The 18,872-nt window shown below is 55.7% G+C and overlaps 1 protein-coding gene across 24 annotated transcripts; it reads right to left on the bottom strand.

Annotated features, from left to right (window-relative positions):
* Positions 1-335: 335 nt before the first annotated feature.
* On the bottom strand, positions 336-16,705 carry RPS6KL1 (ribosomal protein S6 kinase like 1). 24 transcript variants are annotated; one of them, XM_060418355.1, is made up of 12 exons: positions 16,580-16,705; positions 14,901-15,185; positions 13,467-13,591; positions 12,414-12,506; positions 6,457-6,504; positions 5,936-6,068; positions 4,400-5,008; positions 3,878-3,967; positions 3,629-3,711; positions 3,389-3,485; positions 2,124-2,219; positions 1,756-1,868 (listed from the first exon to the last, which is right to left on the bottom strand). In XM_060418355.1, the coding sequence occupies exons 2-11, from the start codon at positions 15,163-15,165 to the stop codon at positions 2,125-2,127; spliced, it is 1,638 nt and encodes a 545-aa protein (XP_060274338.1). In that variant the 5' UTR covers positions 15,166-15,185; positions 16,580-16,705; the 3' UTR covers positions 1,756-1,868; position 2,124. The 24 variants fall into 24 exon arrangements, 17 of the variants coding, with proteins under 17 accessions (XP_060274333.1, XP_027827830.1, XP_060274332.1 ...); XM_060418356.1 differs by having other exon boundaries at positions 1,789-1,901; XM_060418350.1 differs by having other exon boundaries at positions 336-1,868; positions 3,389-3,711; positions 16,636-16,705.
* Positions 16,706-18,872: the final 2,167 nt, after the last annotated feature.

The following is an 18,872-nucleotide window of genomic DNA, read 5'->3' on the forward strand; positions in this document are numbered from 1 at the left end:
GCTCTGGCCAGGCCCTCTCGTTTACCTCCCTGAGCTCCAACCTTCTCAGGAGCCACCATGTGTTCAAGGGGTCTCTGTGAGGATTGGACCCCCACCCGCAAGCACCACGGCCTTCTGAAGACTTTTCCGGTGTCCTCTACGTGCTGGGACTTCTCTGTGGGTTCACAGCTGCTCTGAGGGGTATAGGCTGGCATGCTGCTCACTACGAGCCCTGCTTCCTCCTTCCTAGCAGGTTCCAAACACACTCTTGGTTGTCATGGAGCTCCTCTGGGAGAACCCTCCTTTATCCCGTTCTTGCAGGGCCCCTCTCATTGTGTTAATAAGGCAAGGACACCAGAGGTAAGAGGAAGCTTTATTGGAGTGGGGGTGGAAGGGGTGGGCAAGCCCCAGGGAGAGCCAGCACCTCCCTGTGTCCTTTGCCTCAGACTCATCCCAAGGACCTCCCCACAACACCGGTCCCCAGCCCTTCACAGCCAGGACTGGAGGGTGGTGTCCCCCTGGTGGTGATGGAGACTCAGGCGAGAAGGAGTTGAGGGCAGAGGTCGATGGAAGTTTCTGTCTTGGATGCCACACCCCAGTGACAGGGTGAGTCCTAAGAGGAAGAAGAGGGCCCCCAAATCTGGGGAGGGAATTATCTTTGGGGGTAACTACTTATCCTAGCTCTTCAGAGACCAGAAACTTCTTGCTTCCGGCTAGAAGCTTGGGCAATCATTCTGGGTGATGCGTGGTTTCATTTCAAAAGGAAATGAAGTCACAGTGGGCAGTGGATTGAGTGGACCCTCAACACTGAAATGCAAAATGGTAAACAGGACAAATGTCCAAGAAGGGAACCCGAGTGGAGACAACTTTCCTTCAAGTGGCTTCAGGCTGGAGTCGGTTTTGTGGTCCCCCAGCTCAGACCCACAGGCCAGGGTTTGCTTTCTCTCCACGTGGGTGGGCTAGCTGGGGAAGGGAGCCCTTTATTCTGTTTATAAAGCTTCTGTAAGTGGCAGAGCTGTGCCTTCCCCTCTTTCTCCCCCTCCCTCCTTATCCTTATTTTCCTCCCCTCCTTTCCTTTTGCTCTCAAAGGTCTGTAATTACAAGATAAGCAGCATGGTCAGGAGGGGGTGGGTTGTCCCCCCCCGCCCCTCCCCGCTCCACCCCATATCCGCTACAGACTTCTTCCCTGCTTCCCTGCCTCCCCCACCCCCTGGGGAAGTAGCCTTTGGTAGAAGGGGCACACTAGTTGCGTGGCTAAGATGACGAGCTAGGACAGCCCTGGTTTGGAGCCAGGAAGCCAGGGTACTAGTAACCTGAGATGAGTCTCCAGAGACACCCTGAGTGGGGCACATGGCAGATCATGAGTCAAGATTTCTCGGCTCAGCAGGTGGTCAGTAGCTCAGAGCTAATGCCAAGGAAGGCACCTTTTAACAGGGCAGGTCCCAGTTCAAGGTACAGGGTGTAGACACAGCAGGTGACTGTTGACTGATGGGTGGAGGGTGGACAGGTGGAGACGTTCAAGCTGTCTAACAGGCTGAGATGTCTGCCCCTCAGCACCGACTAGAAAGCATTTCTCCAAGAGGTGGCTGGGGGAGTCCACAAGGCCCTTCCTGGTCAGTGGTGATGAGACTTCTGAGGCCCAAGGGTGGAGTCCTGACCAGGAAAGGCAAGCTGCCTTGCATTCTTTGCCCTAGGGCCACTGCTGGGAAGTGGCAGGCAAAGAGAGGAGAGGAGATCCAGGCCAGTCCAGCCGCTCCTGTCGCTGACGCCACGCCCTCCTACCCCCCCAGTTTGCTCCACTGGATGGAACTGAAAAAGGGGTGGGCCTTGAGTTCATGGACGCCGCCTCCTCCAGCGCCCAGGCGCCGGGCCGGGTCGAACTGCAGCAGCTGCGGAGAAAAGCCCAGTCAGCCCTGGGCAGGCTGGCCAGGCCCCGGGAACCCTGTTACCCTGGTGGGGGCGGACAGGGGGTCGACATTGGTGTTTGGCCACCGAGGTATAGAAATTTGTTGGCCCTATGACCCTCCTGCACCCATGCCAGACACCTAGTACATGGGGTGACTTGTTCACACACAGGGCTCTGCCCTCCCTTCTGTCCACCCTCAGGCCAAGAAGGCGCCACCGGGAGGCCGCCTGCACCTCACCTCAGTCAGCAGGGAGGCCGCCGGGCCACTGAGCCACTCGGGCAGCTGCAGCTGGGTGTGGGGCTGGATTCCTGAGGGGTGGCTCTGGGACAGCGCCTGGGAAGACACAGGGAGGCGGCCCCCAGGAGTCTGTACACTCCACTGGCGGCCGAGATTGCATCTCTTCGCCCTGTGTTATACCTCACGGGCATGGCCATGACTCCATCGCCTTCTGCTTTGGATCTGCTGCCTGCCGGGCTGAGGAAGGTGCCTGACACCTGTGATCCCTAGTTTCTGCAACAACCTTCAAAGTAAGCAATTGGCACCCCCATTTTAAGGGCAAGAAGCAGGTTGACGGATTTGTGCTGAGTTCAGGGTTTGAACCCAGGCCCCTATGGCTCCAAGCTTGCTAGAAGCACCGGTCTTGGGTTGCCATCGGGGCAGGCACTCTATCAGGAATAGCACTGAAACCTGTCTCCTTACAGAAAGCAAATCTCCACGGGCGGCTCCTTTGCCATGGCATGCTCCTGCCAGGGTCAAGGCAGGGCTGTGGTGGGAGAAGAAGGCAGGACCTATCTGCGTTCCAGAAGGGTGCAGCTGCGGGGGAGCAGAGGGGTGTGTCTGGAGGTCAGGAAGACAGGCAAGAAGCCACCAGGAGGAGGGCCAGGAGCCCTGAGCTGGACAGGTGGGAGGGCCCTGGCTAATAGGAGAGAACCACTCTGGGCGGCTGTTTGCAGCCAGAGCTCTCAGAGGCCCTGGCCTCGGGACCAAAGCAGGAGGGAGCCAGGAGTGACCGGTCAGCTCTGAACTTCCAGTTACACCACATCCACTCAGGACATTTCCTGCTCAAATGGAGCTTGGCCTCTCCCTGCTGCCTGACTTAACCAGCCCCAGGTGCAGCACTGAGCTCATGAGGGAGGACAGAGAGCTGAGCCCACCACCCTGAGCAAGGTGTTTGCGAGGGGAACTTCAAGCTCTGGTTCGACCCAGGCTGGACAGGGCAGCTGCCGGCCTGGGATGATGGATACCCTCTCTCTGGTCTTCCAGCCAAAGTCTAGGGGTCACAGCTCTGAAGGGTGTGGGACGGGGTGTGAGGGGGAGTGGAGCGTGGTGTGAGCAGTGGGGAGAGGAGGCCTGTGAGGGATGATCTGAGGAACAAGGCTGCGTCACACTCAGCTGCCCTCCAGAGCTAGGCCCAGGCACCCTCTTCCAGGAACCTTCCCTGAGCACCGCAGCTCAACTCTCCCTCATCTAAGTTGACAGTCTCCCAAGCTATCGCCACTTGCCTGACGAGGGTCGGGGTGCAAGGTGTGGCCAAGGCCTTGGTGGGAATTGCTTCCTCCTTCTCTCACGGCCTCTGGGCTGGGGGAGAGGGGGCCTGTGCTGACAAGACATTGGGCCCAATGGCCAGGTATTGAGCGATCAGGTAGGCTCAGCCCCCAAGACTGACCGGTTGGACTAACCCCAGCCCATTCTATGCTCAGTGACACCAGCCAGGCTCCACACCCTGCCCACACAGAGCTCACCGTCCCAGTCAGCAGTTCATACAGGAGAGACCCAAAGCTCCACCAGTCGCAGGCTTCGGTCAGCTCCGAAATCCCACCGACCTCTGTGGGAGCCAGAACAGTCCTCAGCCTTGCTGAGAGGGCAGGTCTCCCTTCAACCCCTCCCCACCATCCCCACCTCCAGGATGGGCCTGTTGCCTCTCTCATCCTCAGTCCCCCGGCCCACCCACACACAGACACTCAGGGGCTGCCTCACCCTTCCCTTCTTGCCTGGGGCACTGTAGAGGTTGTGCGAAGCCTCCCTGCAGCACTGGGGCTCCACCTCTGACCACTGGCCAAAATACGTGAGCCGGATGTGGCCTTGTCATGCCGTGTGTGTGCAGGGAGGAGCCAGAGGGGGACGAAAACCGCAGTTAGTCATCTTGGAGCCTTTGGCGTGGGGCAGGGGACCCCAGGAGCCAGTGGGCCGTGCTGGGCAGAGGTTCCCTAGGGGCTCGGCCCCCCAAGGCCCCTGGAACAACCTGGTCATCACAGGAGCGGCTGCCCCAGAGCTCAGGGTGGGGAAAGGGTGTGCTTTCCAAGCTTAACCACAGCCGGCCAGCCGGGCTTGGCCGAGGCCTTCCCGAAAAGGCAGGGGGTGGGGGTGGTCCAGGGGGAACAGTCAGATACCGTCTGCCTCCTCTTGGCTCTGGGGAAATCTCAAGGCTGTGGGGGCCTCCCTCCTGAGGGGTGGGGTGGGGTTAGGGCCCACTCCTCTGCCCCCAGCCCCCACACCCCGCCTGGGGCTCCTACCGGCCTGGTCCAGGAGCAGATTCCGGGGATTGAGGTCCCGGCACAGCACCCCTTGCTGGTGCAGCGCCTCCAGGGCCAGCAGCGTCTCGGCCGCCCACTGCCTCACCTGCTCCTCCTTCAGACTCCAGGCACCCCTGCCGGACACCAGGCTGGCCCCTCCAGAGGCCGAGAGGTGGCTCGGGCCTCTGCCTCGGCTGCAGCCCCCCAGCACCCGGCCGGCCCCGGCCCGAACCCAAGGGAGCCCCCATGGGGGCGCGGGCTCCGAGCTCCGGCCAAGTCCTCGCCCGGTGTGGGAGTGCAGGCGGCCACCTGGGGCCTTTGGAAGGTCCCAGACGCGGGCAGTGCTCGTTCTGGCTGAGGCTTCACCCCCAGTCTCTCTCTGGGGTTTAACGGCCACCACCCTCCTGGCTGGGGTGAGGCTCTGAGAAGTCCACGGAGGCTCCAGAGGGATTCCGTCCCGCGGGCGGGTGTGCCCCGGGGGCACTGAGCTGGTCCCGAGGCTGAGACGGGAGTTTAGTGGAGCCTTCATCCTCTCCAGACTGGAGCCAGATCCGGTCCCAGACTGCTGGGGGCACGGCTGGGAGAGCAGGTGGGACCAGAGCGTACCTCCTGGGCCAAGCAGAGGGAGCCGCAAGCGTGGGGACGGGAGAGGAAATGAGTGTGGACGCGTCTTTGTCCCACGCCTGCTCCCCCTCTGTCTTGGGCACAGACCCTCTGCCTTCAGATCCTCACTTGGCTCCCTCCCCTCCCGAAGCCCAGGATGCCCTCTCTCCTCCTCTCCACCCACCCGTGACGGGGCCCCAGCCTCACAAAATAGGTGCTTAACCCCTAAGAAGATGTAAATTATTCTCTAATGTCTTTGGTCTAGGTGGCGGGTTCTCCAGTGTCTGATGTATTATATATTTTTCAAAGGGAGAATCCTGGAGAAGGGCATGGCAACCCACTCCAGTATTCTTGCCTGGAGAATCTCATGGACAGAGGAGCCTGGAGGGCTGCAGTTCACGGGGTCACAAAGAGTCAGACACAACTGAGCGACTGAGCACAGCACAAAGGGAGAATAGTGTCATGAATTTAATTAAGTAAAATTAAAGAAGGCTAGGCATGGATCTGTGATGACTATATGTCACGATCCAGAGAGATGCACCTCATTGAAAACAAACAAACAGAAATCCTAGCTGATCAATAAATATCCGCTGTGGCCCAGTTCCTGTAATTACAGCTTTGGCACCATCATCCCATATGGCCACTCGGGGGGGTGGGCATGGACTAGAAGAGTGAAAAGAACCAAGACTGGGGGAGATGGTGACAAAGGGGACACCTGCATACGTGCCCTCATTCATCCAAGATGTGAACGTCCTCCTTGGACGTCTCCTGCCCCCTGGCATCACTGAGAAGCCTGCAGCAGGCTAGTCCTGCCTTCACCCTCCAGGAAGGCTGGGCCTGTGGCTGGGTAATGAGCTCCGAATTTTAAGGGGATGAGACAGGACAATCTCCTGAAGGCCTGAGGAGCCGATGGGGCCCCCGGGGTCCGCTCACCTTTCACGTGCTCCAGGTGCAGGAAGATGGAGTCATCAGTCACAAAGTACCGCAGCAGCTGGGTCATGTAGGGGACGCCGTGTGGGATGATGGTCAGCCGCTCCCGGCTCGCCACGTGGCACCTGGACAGGCCCTGAGGAGGGGGCAGGCCGGGCAGATCAGCTGGGGACCGGCCAGAGGCCACTCTGCTCTTCAGGGACAACCAGATGAAGTGTGGGAGCCCCCTCTGAGGAGCAGCTGCCTCCCCCTAGTTCCTGTCCTGACCCGCAACCCTCTTTCCACCATGGAAGGCAGGCCCTCCCCTCCCTGTCTGGGCCAAGGGTAGGGCAGTATATGTGTGTGTTTTTCTGGGAAGTCGGGCACATGCCCGGGGTGCAGAACTAGCAGCTGTGGGATCTGGAGGGAACGTGGGCTTCCCATACGGGTTCTGGGTAGAGGTTCCCCAGAAGGCAGGGGTTTCCAAGAGCTCCGAGAAGGTCTCAAGGGGAAGGAGGAATGGCAGGGGGTGGGGTGGCACCTGCCTTCACCACGAAGGTCCCTCCAGTCGCTAGGTCCTGGACCAGCTGTACCTGCAGAGGTCCAGGAGGCACTAGTCAAGGCACAGGCTAGTTCCCGGGGCTCCACACCCCCAACCCCAGGCCCCACGCTCCTCCACCCAGGCTAGGCAGGGATGTCAGGCTTTGGTGGTACAGAGTATATCCCCTCCTCCACCAACATGACATTGAACCTGTCCGATTCATCCACCCTCGTTAGACCTGCAGGTCTTATCAGGTACCACCTTCTCCAGGGAGCCTTCCCAACCTCAGATTAGGCCAGGACTCCTAATCTGTCTGCAGAGCTCTCCCGGCTCACCCCCAGCACACTGTGTGTGATTTCCTGTCGCTCCACTGGGCTGTGAGCTCCAAGAGCGCAGGGACCATGCTGTATAGCTCTGTATTCCCAGAGCCCTGCGCCACACAGGGAAGTAGTCAGGGCTTTCCACACATGAGGCGAATGGTTCATTCCACAGGATCTGAGGGTGTCATGGCTGGAAGGGACCTCAGGGCCAGTCACCTTCTCTTAACTCTTATTTCACAGGTGAAGAAGCCAAGGCTCTGAGAATGTGGCCCCAGTGGTGCCCCAAACCACACGGGCTTGGCTTGCTCCTTCAGGTCGCACCCCCTGCCCCCCACTCCCAGTGATGCGATGGTCTTTTGCTTTTTTTAAATGGTCTTTTCCTCTGGACTCTGTCTTTGGCGAGCAACCTCTTCCTTCTCCTGTCGGTTTTGTTTGGAGGCAGTGGTCTGCCAACTGCTGGGTCAGAGCCTTGCTTGGAGCTGGGCCCTAGACTCATCTCCATTATGGGCAGGGGTGAACCCCAGCCGTGGGAGAGGACCTGTCAGGGCAGAAAGGTAGAAGATTCAGCCCAGACAGGGGGGCACATGAGGGCAAGACCTGCACCCTGGGTCATAGCAGTACCTGCTTCAGAAGGCCATTAAGAGGGTGTTGTTAAGTCAGACAACTCAAGTATGGCAGCAGCTCAAGCCTGCTGTATAACGTGCTCTCTATAGTCTTTGCTGATGGCTATTAATATCGGCACAGGGAAACTTGTGCATAGTATTACTGTATAGTACCACTCTGTATAGTATTACTATAGTATAGTATAGTATTATATTGTATACTGTATAGTATTACTCTGCGCTAAGGGCCTTATCTGGAGAAGGCAATGGCACCCCACTCCAGTACTCTTGCCTGGGAAATCCCATGGATGGAGGAGCCTGGTAGCTTGCAGTCTGTGGGGTCGCTGAGGGTCGGGCACGACTGAGCGACTTCACTTTCACTTTTCACTTTCATGCATTGGAGAAGGAAATGGCAACCCACTCCAGTGTTCTTGCCTGGAGAATCCCAGGGACGGGGGAGCCTGGTGGGCTGCCATCTATGGGGTTGCACAGAGTCGGACACGACTGAAGTGACTTAGCAGCAGCAGCAGTATAGTATTATACTGTATAGTATTACTCTGTGCTAAGGGCCTTATCTAGTTTACTTAGTTTCATTCTTACAGCCCTACCCGGTGAGGCCCTGTGCTGCTGTGCTGTGCTTAATCGTGTCTGACTCTCCGAGACCCGCCAGGATCCTCTGTCCACGCGATTCTCCAGGCAAGAAGACTGGAGTGGGTTGCCATTTCCTCCTCCGGGAGATCTTCCCGACCCAGGGACCAAACCCACATCTTTTGCGTCTCCTGCATTGTCAAGCGAATTCTTTACCACTGTGCCACCTGGGCAGCCCCAAGTATTACGTGACTCATTTTATTGATGAAGAAATCGAGGTTCAGAGAGGTAACGTTGCCTGCGGTCCCACGGAGCCGGGATGCGAATTCAGATGGGCTGACCCGGGAGCCTTGAAGACATAACTGAAAACGGGCATAGCTAGGTGACCTGGCACATGCCTTCCCCTCTGGGCCTCAGTTTCCCCGCCATCAGTGAGATGAAGGTGGTGGATTCCGACGGCTGGGGCATCAGGAGTGAGGTACCCCTTATGACCACTAGAGGTCTCTCCTCCAACAGCCGGAGATGGAGTCCAGCCTGGTCCCTGTTGCTCCGCCCAATGAGTTTGAAAGAGTGAACTTTGGGGTCATTTAGGATAACACGGTTTCCCACAAGTGCTGACACCCCGGATAATTCCCTACTGCCTCTTGCCAAGTGGGATTCCCCACCACCTTGTCCTGGGCAAGGCTTCTCATTTACATATTCAGAAAAAAAAAAAAACAACCAGCAGGGAATGTCAGAGAGGCCAGAAACAAAACTTGATCAGTACACTGAAACAGTGAGTTAAAAAAGAAAAGAACACACACACACACACACACACACACACACACACACACAAGAATCAAGAAATAATTAGGCCACACCGTCAATGCTGGTTATCTTGGAATGAGGTGGGATGGTGGGCGATATGTGCTGTTGCTGTTGTTTCTGGCCACACTGAATGGCTTGCGGGATCTTAGTTCTCCAACCAGGCATCAGCTGTGCCTCCCTGCAGTGGAACTGCAGAGTCCTACCCACTGGACAACTAGGAAATTCCCATTTACTGTTTCAAACTCTTTTCTTTTACATCCTATTTCAAAAGAGTAGCAAAGGGGGCATCCCCCCTGCCACCATTAAACCAAGCAAACAAAACAAAAACCCCCTTCCTCTTCTGTTCTGTAATACGGGAGACAGAGCACTGGTTTGTCACTTGACCTCTATGAGCCTCAGTTACATTCTCTATGGAACAATGGTTAAAATGCAGCACTGCCCAGGAGGACCTTCTGCTGTAACAGAAATATTGTCTATTTGTTCAATATAGAAGCCATGAACCACATGTAGCTATCAAGCCTTTGAAATACAGTGGGTGCCACTGAGAGAATATTTAATTTTTATTAAAACTGGACTTCCCTGGTGGTCCAGTGGTTACAGCTCTGCGCTTGCACTGTGGAAGGTGTGAATTCAATCCCCACTCGGGGAAGTTCTGCATGTCACGCGGTGTTATAAAAAATTTTTTTTAAAAATAGTATTATGGGCTTCCCAGGTGGCACTAGTGGCAAAGAACCTGCCTGCCAATGCAGGAGATGTAAGAGACTTGGGTTCGATCCCTGGGTTGGGAAAATCCCCTGGAGGAGGGCATGGCAACCCACTCCAGTACTCTTGCCTGGAGAATCCCATGGACAGAGGAGCCTGGCTGGCTACAGTCCATGGAGTCGCAAACAGTCGGACACGACTGAAGCGACGATTCCATTCCATTCCATGTGGCTGGTGACTACTATATCTGACTGTACAGTATAATCCTTCTTCCCCCGCAGGGAGACTGAGCCGGTTTAATGCAGCAGCTGTGCCGGCTACAGTGGGCTTAACAGATGCCAGGAGAGAAGGCTATCAGGAAGGTGTAAGGCAGTTCTGAGTGCCAGCTCCCATCTTTTTAAAAAAGGAAGTCTCTTTTTTAAAAAATAAAACCCACTGAGCTCTTGGGATGTGTGGACAATTAAAACTTTGGTAAAACACATTAACCCTTTATTTTAAAATGTCCAGAGTGTCAAGGCCAGGAGGACTCCCTCCTGGAGCAAACAAATCCAGAAGTTTCAAATAGGTTCTCAAGCATAAAGGTCCCCAGGGGCTGTTCATGTGTGCCAGTGGGCAGGACAGGAAAGGGCTGGCCGAGCGCCTCATTAAAGCAGGCAGCCCTTCATCTGCCTGGGGTTGACAAGCAGGAATGTGAGCCTGCATTTCCAGATCCTCTCATTTCTCAGGAAAAGTAGGAAACTTGGGCTTTCTCTATGAAACCTGCCAATTTTCAAATGCTGATAAATAGTAATAATTTTAAACACCCTCATGTTTGAGCCAAAAACACAGAAGGGACTTGGCTGTCCTTCTCTTTCTTCCCATCCCTGACTCAGGGCCTAGCTCCTGGACGAAGCTCAGCAAATAGCCAGTGTTGTCTCCTAAGCCCCCCAAGGCTCCCTGAGAGTAGACCCTAGGCATCCTGGCCAGCTGCCCACCTAGTCCCTGACCCACCCACCTCACTGTTCTCTGCCGCCCCCTACCCTTGCAGGTATCTCTTCTGGCCCCAAGGAAACCCTCTTCAGCCCCATGAACCCTCACAGTGGGACCTCTCTGGGGGCTCTCAAGGCTTCCTAAGTGGGGCCCTTTGCTGCCCTGAGGCTGGGGCTGCTGCAGACTGGCACTGCTCTGCCAATCACCCGCCCTGGGCTGTCTGGGCACAGCTATGGAATGAAAGGCAGTGACATCCATCCGGGCGTGGCTGCAGGGACCTGGGCCCAGTGGCCCTAACATCTCTCCTAATTTGGGAGACTGATTTTCCTGGCTTGTGAATGACACAGGAAAAGGCCACAGGATTTTAGGAGGGATGCGGAGTGGCTAAGTTGAGTGCCCAAGAAAGGTAATAAAGGAAAAAAGAGGGCACTTGTAAGACAGAACGGTTGGGCTTGGCCTGAATCTGTTTTTCCCATATGCACAGGCCTCGGAATACAGGATTCCAAAAATGCTTTGCACATGTGTGTCTGGGGTTAAACAAATTCAAATTCGGGGAATTCTGTCATAGACCTCCCTCTTGGAGATTCACTGTGTACATTTGCACCCTCAAAGCCTGAAACTTCCTAGAATTAAAGCAATGAAGTAATGTAACTTTAACGCACTGTTTCTAAAGCTTATTTGACCCAGAACCCCTCTCTCCATAACACCATCGGTTCAGTGGGATCCCACACGGGCGAACAGTGGTGGCTGTCGCCTCCTTGGCCTGCCCCCCGGGGGCGGCCGAGCCACGTGGATGAACGCGGTGGGCGGGAAGGGCTGGGCAGATGGAAGCTGGCTGGGCCTTGGCTGACAGACCAGGCGCCTGCTCCAGGGAATAGGGAGCAGCCGCTGGAGCGAAGCCAGGGATGGGAAGCCTGCTTCCTGCTGACCCACTCTTGTCATCAGCCTTCAGCCATCGAACTTGTATCAGACGCTTTAGCGTGTGCCAGGCCTTTCCCAAAAATTATCTCACTTTAGTTCCCACATCCCCCTGGGTGGGTGGGAAGATCCCTTCCCCACTTCCAGATGAGGAAACCGGTGCCCAGAGAGGGCAAAGAGCTTGCCTGGGGCCACGTGGTGCCCGTCCAGACAGCACTTCATCCTCGGCAGTGTGTGAAGGAGCACACACCAGTCCTCTTTTCTCTGCTGGCTCCCACACCCGCCCGAATCCCCCGTGAGTGTCTTAAATGACAGATGCCTGGGTTCAACCCTAGAAATTCTCATTTGGTGGGTTTGGGATGGGGCCCAGGCATCTGTGTGGTTAGGAAACTCCCCCAGGTGATTCTGATGAACGGTTCAGTTTGAAAAAAACATAAAAACACTTAAGCAAATACTCCAGCTATCTCTGGGTCCAGGCAGAGAGCAATCGAATATTGGCTCAAATCTCATTTGACCCAACCTGTCTGTCCTTCTGCTGAGTGTCCAGGTCCAGTTTGCACTGTCGACTCCTGTCTGCCCTGAATTAAGGGAGCCGATCCCAGATTGGGGCACCGCGGGAGAAGCCAGGAGACAGAGGGCAGAGCTGCCAAGGACCTGGACAAGGCAGGTTTCTAGCGATGAGCACATTCCTGCCCCAGGAACCTCTGGGCTGGGCTTGGCAGGGGAGATTCTTGGCTGCAGCCCCTGGAGGAAGCGGGAAGTGGGGGCGCACAAGGCAGCTCAGGCTGGCTGGGTGCCCCTGCGGCTGCTGTGCTGAACTGCCGAGGGAGCGGTTCTGTGTCTGAGCTGGAGGGTCTGTGGAGAGGCGCTGTCTGCCTCTGTGGCTTCCTCACTTTTTCCTTGCCGGGGCTGGTGTGTGCTGGGCTGGAGGAGGGGTGGGGCACCCCTGGACCCGGCTGCCCTTCTCTGCTTGGACCCCCTGACCCCTTTCCAGCACTGGCCACTCCCGGTCACACACACTGTGTCCTCCCACACCTTGGGCGTCGCTCGCTCACCTTCTCGATGACCCCGACCACCTTGCAGCCCCTCAGCTGCTCCAGGGCAGAGCTCAGCGTGCGGATGGGCCGGAGCCTCAGGCTGCTGAAACCCTGCGGTGGCGGGAGAGAGCCCCACGGCAGCCTCAGGGTCACGGCCTCCTCACCCAGCTGCACCGAGCAGGGCTCAGCTTGCCAGGAGACCAGTGGCCACAGAGGGCAAGGACCAGGGTACGAGCAGACCCCCACCTCACAGAGACAGACCCAGCCTTGGTCCAGGGTGGCCAGGCCACCCTCTCAGCTCAGCGCCTACCCGGGCTTCCTCCCAGGCTCAAGGAGTCCTCTGAAACCCCCTCTCAAAAGTGGCACCCACAGGAGGCAGATGCTCCCAGGGGTGGGGAAATAACCTGGGCAACAGGCTTCAAAGACCAAGGCAGGCCCAGGTACCTGCACTGTGGGAAGCATCTTACAAGGTGCATCAGACTAGGAGTGTGTATGTGCACACCTAGGGGTTGAAAAGTGGGCGTGCATTCTCAACCCTCTCTGAGGGGCCTGCTGGGTCAGGATGTGGGGAGAGGATTTGTGCACATTTGTATATGCACGTATTCAGGTATGTGTATATGCACGTATTCAGGTATGTGTATATGCACATGGGTATTCATGTCTGTGTATACGCATGTGGGTGGGTATTCATGTCTGCTCCAAACACTCACTGCAGCCCAGCAGAAAAGCACTCTGGGAGTCTGAGTATGTACACAGGTAAGTGTCTGTATGGGCTGTGTGGGAGGGTGAGGAGCTGCCTCTGTGTGTGTGTCTCCTCTGTGAGGGTGCGAGACTGGACTGGAGATGATTCACCAAGTGTTAGAATGTGAATGAGCTACGGAGAGTGTGGGAGAGAGAGGGAGGAAGCCAGGAGGAGGAGGGCAGGGCGGCAGCCCCGGGACACGCGCCAGCCTGCCTGTGCTCTCCACTGTCTGCCCAGCCGGGGATGGCAAGGCGACAGTTCCCTGGCCTGGGGGGTGGGGGCCTTAGTTCTCTTCCCCTGGATCCCTCAGTCTTCTGGGGGCTCCTCACCTCATCAGGGCTGGCTCCGCTGCCCAGCGTCCTCTGCAGGTGGCAATTAAAGATCTCCTCCGCCCGCCGCAGGTACTTGGTTATCTTCAGTTTGACAGCCTCACACCTCTCCTTGTTGGGGTCGACTGTGGGGAGAAGGGGTCAAGAGGACCCTGCCAGCCCTGGGAGGAGGCGGGGGTTTGGCTCCCACTGCCCACACTCTGCCCCCCACAGGAGGGCAGCTATTTCTGAGGCTGGTCAGTGGATTCTGACCCCTCATCTGTTCTTGAGTCCTCTTCTGGGTGGGAGACCAGCAGGGGAGGAGGACGAAGGATGGTGGTGGGAGAGCCTGGGAGCCGGGCGGGGGGGCGGCCCTCGGACTATAGCACCTTACAATTGGCATGCACAACCTCCTGGCCACTGTCACAGCCTGGGAAGGGATGGAACGGAGTTTCCCTGTCTGTTTTTCAGGAAGAAAGAGAAGCCCCCAGAGAGCACACCTTCTGCTATCTTTGATGCCCAGTATGAAAGAGGCCAGAACAGGCATTGGGCCTGGAGGGTAAAGGTGTTCATGGTACAGGCATGAAGCCAGCTGTTGAGAGGCATCATCACTGCAGCAACTAGAAGCGTGAATTGGGGCCTGACTCTTACCCCCAGGCTGGCCATCAAGGCCCTCGGGTGTCTCCAACTGGCCTCAGGGCCAGCCTCTCCCACAACTTGGAAATGCCTCCTTTTGCCCTGAACAGGCCTCCCCTCTTACCTTCAGGCCTTTGCCTGTGTTCTCTGCCTGTCCCCTCTCTTTCCCACTAAAGGCTCTTCAGCTGGACAGCATACCTACCATTCTTCAGGGCTCAGATTAGGGTTTTGACTTTTAGAAAATGCCCTGTGCCAGGCTTGTCTGGCCTCAGTCTCCTTTTTCCCTCCCTTTACTTCCTCCCCATTGTCCTTGCTACCTGGGACTATAATTGTCCATCATCAACTCATCAATCTTCTGCCATCAGAATGCAAGTACCCAGAGGGCAGGACCCTAGCCCAGCTCCAGGGGCAGGAGAGCTTAGTGGGCCAAGTTCATAGCCTCTAGAGCGCAAACTGTTCAAGTCTCAGCTTTGTCATTTGATAGCTGTGGAGTCTTAAGCAAGCTATTTAACTTCCCTGTGCCTCAATTTCCTCATCTGGAAAATAGGAATAAAAATCATTCTTGTATATTTGGAAGTACATGCCAGAACATACACAGTGGTTTGTATTACTGTGAATCAGAAATGAATTGATACAGGTAAAGCCCTTAGACCAGTGCCTAGTGTAAAGGAACTGCTTTATAAGTGAAGGCTATTATTATCAATACTACTGTCCTTCTCATAGGTCCTGCAGGGCCAGCACAGAGCCTTGCTCACCCAGCACAGATGGACAGATGATGGGATGGGCCCTTCCTCGGCCCCTGCCCAGCCCCAGCCTCACCGTGCATGCCTCGGAGGAGAACATCCACGCCATTCTGGTAGTGGTTGAAGGCGGCCTCGTAGTCCTCACTGACGTCGCGCTCCAGGGCCAGCCGGATCTGAGTGGCTGCATCCACCAGGTAGTCGTGCTTAGTCATGTCAGGTGCCCCCGGAGCCACCCGGTTGCAAATCTGCTCCAGGTACACGCGAGCCTGGGACCGTGCTCGAGAGCAGGGCTCAGGCTCCAGGCCAGGGCCAGGAGGGCACTCACAGGCCACCAGGCTCATGGCTGCCTTGGGTCAGGAACCTGGAATGAGCAGAGGCATTAGGAAGAACCCAGTTGGAGACAATGTCCCATCTGTACCCTGGTTTCTTCCACTGAGTATTGTGGAGACTGATACTCACCTCCAAGGGCTGGAGGGATCAGAGCTAATGGGGGTAATACCCCTTACTAAGCCAGATCTTTCCTAAGTAGTGGTCATAACAATAAAAACATGCTTTGGGCTCTGAGTTGTTTTTACAATTCTTTCCATTCAAATTCAGTTCAACACGTATTTCTGGAGCACCTACTATGTGCTGAGCATCAGAGAGAGCTGAAAATATTTGTGATACAGAGCTGCCTTCAAAGGGCCTCTGTGCACATTAAACATATGCAGGTCACCATACTTTGAGGCTGAAGCAAAAGCTTGGGGCCCAAAGGCCATTCCTTACACTGTGCCCTGTCCGCCCCCCCCTCCTCCTCCCATGGGAATCTCACTTATCCTTCAGGGTTCGGCTCCATGGTACCTCCCCGAACAGGAGGGATTGCCCCTGCTTTATTTCACTTCCCTTGGTCCCAAGATCAGTGTGGTCAGGGAGTGAGGACCCCCAAGGAGCCAGGTGGAGAGCTGGGCACCAGGCTTGGCCTTAAAGACTGCAGGCAAATGAAATGACTGACTGGCAGATTCAGTACCACTCTGGATGGAGTTAGATGAATGAGGTCAGAGCCCAGCCAGCCCTAGGGAGGGGATGGCTCTGTCCCCCCGGCTCTGCTCTGAGAAGTCCAGGAGGCCACGTGGCCTCCAGGGACCGGAGGGCAGCTCCACCCTGAGCAGCAAGTGATACAAGCGGCCGCCAGGGTTAGAGCAGTGGCGGAAGGAGAGGAAAGAGCTCAGAGGCCAGAAAGCTGCCTCCATCCTTCACTGAAGCCTCTGCACCTTTGCTCTCTCAGGCCTCATTGGGAAAGGGCGGGGCCCAAACCCCAGGTCATTTCTACTTCTGTGGAGAGGGAAGAGAGAACAGGATGGGGAGTGAGGCAGAGAGGAAAACCCACATCGCCAAGCCAGCGGGCAGCTGAGCCCCGGCCAGGATGAGGCCAGGAGGTGGAGGAGGGGAGGAAGGGAAGCCGCTCCCTTCCCATTCGGCCCAGTCACCAGGGCATGCGGCTCGGAGGCCTGTGATCAGAGGCACCCAGGTCGGCAGTGTGTGCTGCTCTAAGTCAGGGCCTAGCTTCAGGGTTCACCCGCCGGGCCGGGTCCTCCTAGGCAGAGCTGCAAAGCTGCGTCTGGACCCAGAAAGACATGCATCCAGCCAGCGAGTCCCCTGCAAGCAAGGTGCACCGCCCCGTGAGGGTCGCCAAGGAAGGGGACTGGGGGAATGAGAGATGAGGGCATTCTCTCCTGGGGAAGAGGGTATGGAGGAGGAGCCAGGCTAACACCGTACCTGCCCGAGCCAGGAGCTCGGTCCGCGCGGCCCGACTCAGCCCTGCGGCCACCTACCCTTCGCCCCCGCGGGGGACGTACCACCGCGGGCTGCTGCTTTCCGCCTTCCTCCTAGGTGCAGGGGTCTGGCCGGTGCAGCCTGGTCATTGGTTGCAGATGAGCTCATCCGCTATCATTAGAATAAACCACCAATCAGCGCCCGGCTCGGCTTCTGCGGACTCTTAAAGCAGCAGCGCCGGGAAAGCGGAACTATGCGAGAGGCCATCGAAGGGGATGGGGATGGGCAGGGGGTGCGATGGAGATGGGGATGGGGATGAGGATGGAGATGGAGTTGGGGACGGGTGGGTGGAGCTGCGGAGAGTGGAGGTCCAGACTCTGTCAGGGATGTGGAAGGAGTTGCTGCGGAAGTTTAGGCCGACTAAAAGCACACGCGCCACTTTGGGGACTTTTCTCATTCGTTATTTCATGCATTTATTCAACTATTTGAATATGGTTGAAGATGGTGACTGCAGCCATGAAATTAAAAGACGCTTACTCCTTGGAAGAAAAGTTATGACCAACCTAGATAGCATATTAAAAAGCAGAGACACTACTTTGCCAACAAAGGTCCATCTAGTCAAGGCTATGGTTTTTCCAGTAGTCATGTATGGATGTGAAGTTTGGACTATAAAGAAAGCTGAGCGCCGAACAACTTTTGAACTGTGGTGTTGGCGAAGACTCTTGAGAGTCTCTTGGACTGCAAGGAGATCCAACCAGTCCATCCTAAAGGAAATCAGTCCTGAATATTCATTGGAAGGACTGATGCTGAAGCTGAAACTCCAATACTTTGGCCACCTGATTTGAAGATCTGACTCATTGGAAAAGACCCTGATGCTGGGAAAGATTGAAGGTGGGAGGAGAAGGGGAGGACAGAGGATGAGATCGTTAGGTGGCATCACAGACTCAGTGGACATGAGTTTGAGTAGACTCCGGGAGTTGGTAATGGACAGGGATGCCTGGCGTGCTGCAGTCCATGGGGCTGCAAGGAGTTGGACACGACTGAGCGACTGAACTGAACTGATTCAACTATTTAAATATTATGTATTTAGAGAATACTGTGCAGGAGGAGCTAGATGGCAAGATACAGCGACTGAGTAGACACTGTCTGTTGATGTCTTCCTGGGGTTTACAGTCTAAGTGAGGGGATACAGGGATTAAAGAACTAGAGAATACCATTGACATTTCATTCCAGGTGTGATCAGAGTTGTAAAAGAGAAGCACCATAGGGGCCGTGAGACTCACAGGAAGGGGAGTAACCTAGTTTTGGGGTCAGAAGACCTTTGGGAGGGGGTGATTTCTGAACTGGACACACAGACTTCATCTGCACCCTAGTGCTGCCTGGACTTATACTATCCTTCCCTAGTATACTTGCTCCCTGCTAGATGGCATTCCATTCCCTTCTGATTCCCAGTGCGTTCCTCCCATCCTTACTGTCAGCCAAAGAGCATGCTTCATCCATCCCTCAAAAACATAGGAACACAGACCCCTACTCTGCCTGCTGGCCAAGTCTGCATCCACATACCGTCTCCCCATCTCTTTCCGTAGATGACCTGTCTGTGCCGCATCAAAGGCCAGCCTTCCCCTTGGGGTCAATCTTGTGCCATCACCTACTCAAGGAACCTCCTCCAGCAATTCTCTCCTCTCTTTCCTGCACCATTAATTTTTGGCTTCTATTGCATCCTTCTTTCTCATCTGAAACAAACATCATGCTGATTCTTGCATCTTGAAAACCATACAAAAACCAGTCTTGGCCTCACTTCTCCCCTCTCTATCACCCCAGGGGAGAAGAGAAATTGGAGAAGAGAAGCTTCCCACTGGAGAAACTACTTGCTGTCCTTAGTTTCTCTTCTCCCGGTCTTTCTTGAACTCTCTCTGATGAGGCTTTCTTCCCCAGCATTGGTCTGAAATAGCTCTTTGTCATGTTACCATGACCTCCTGTTTGCTAAACCCAATGGTCATTTCTTGGTCCTCATCTCACTTGACCTCTTAGGAGCCTCTGAGACCCAGGGGATCACAGCCTTCTCTCCATGCGGTTTCTCCCTAGGCTTTCAGGATCCCCAGTCACTGTTGCAGACCCTTCTCAGTCTCCTGTGATAGCGTCTTCTCTTCCGGATGTTTAAGGGTCCCAGGGCTCAGGTGTCCCAGATGCTTGACATCTTTGTTCTCTCTGTGCTTACTTTCCTGATGAGGGATTGCACTTCATCTCATGATTTGAAATAGTGTTATTCTATATGTTAATGATTCTGTGCATCTAT

The sequence above is a fragment of the Ovis aries genome, chromosome 7, assembly GCF_016772045.2.
Source record: "Ovis aries strain OAR_USU_Benz2616 breed Rambouillet chromosome 7, ARS-UI_Ramb_v3.0, whole genome shotgun sequence".
NCBI lineage: Eukaryota > Metazoa > Chordata > Mammalia > Artiodactyla > Bovidae > Ovis > Ovis aries.

Bases quoted from the DNA above. Each gene is read 5' to 3' on its own strand.
- RPS6KL1 (XM_060418350.1), bottom strand. From the start codon at position 15,165: ATGAGCCTGGTGGCCTGTGAGTGCCCTCCTGGCCCTGGCCTGGAGCCT. The intron at 13,592-14,900 runs GTGAGGCTGGGG...TTCTCCCCACAG, and splicing joins TCTCCTCCGAGGCATGCACG to TCGACCCCAACAAGGAGAGG. The intron at 6,505-12,413 runs GTGAGCGAGCGA...GGACCTCTGCAG, and splicing joins TGGTCGGGGTCATCGAGAAG to GTACAGCTGGTCCAGGACCT.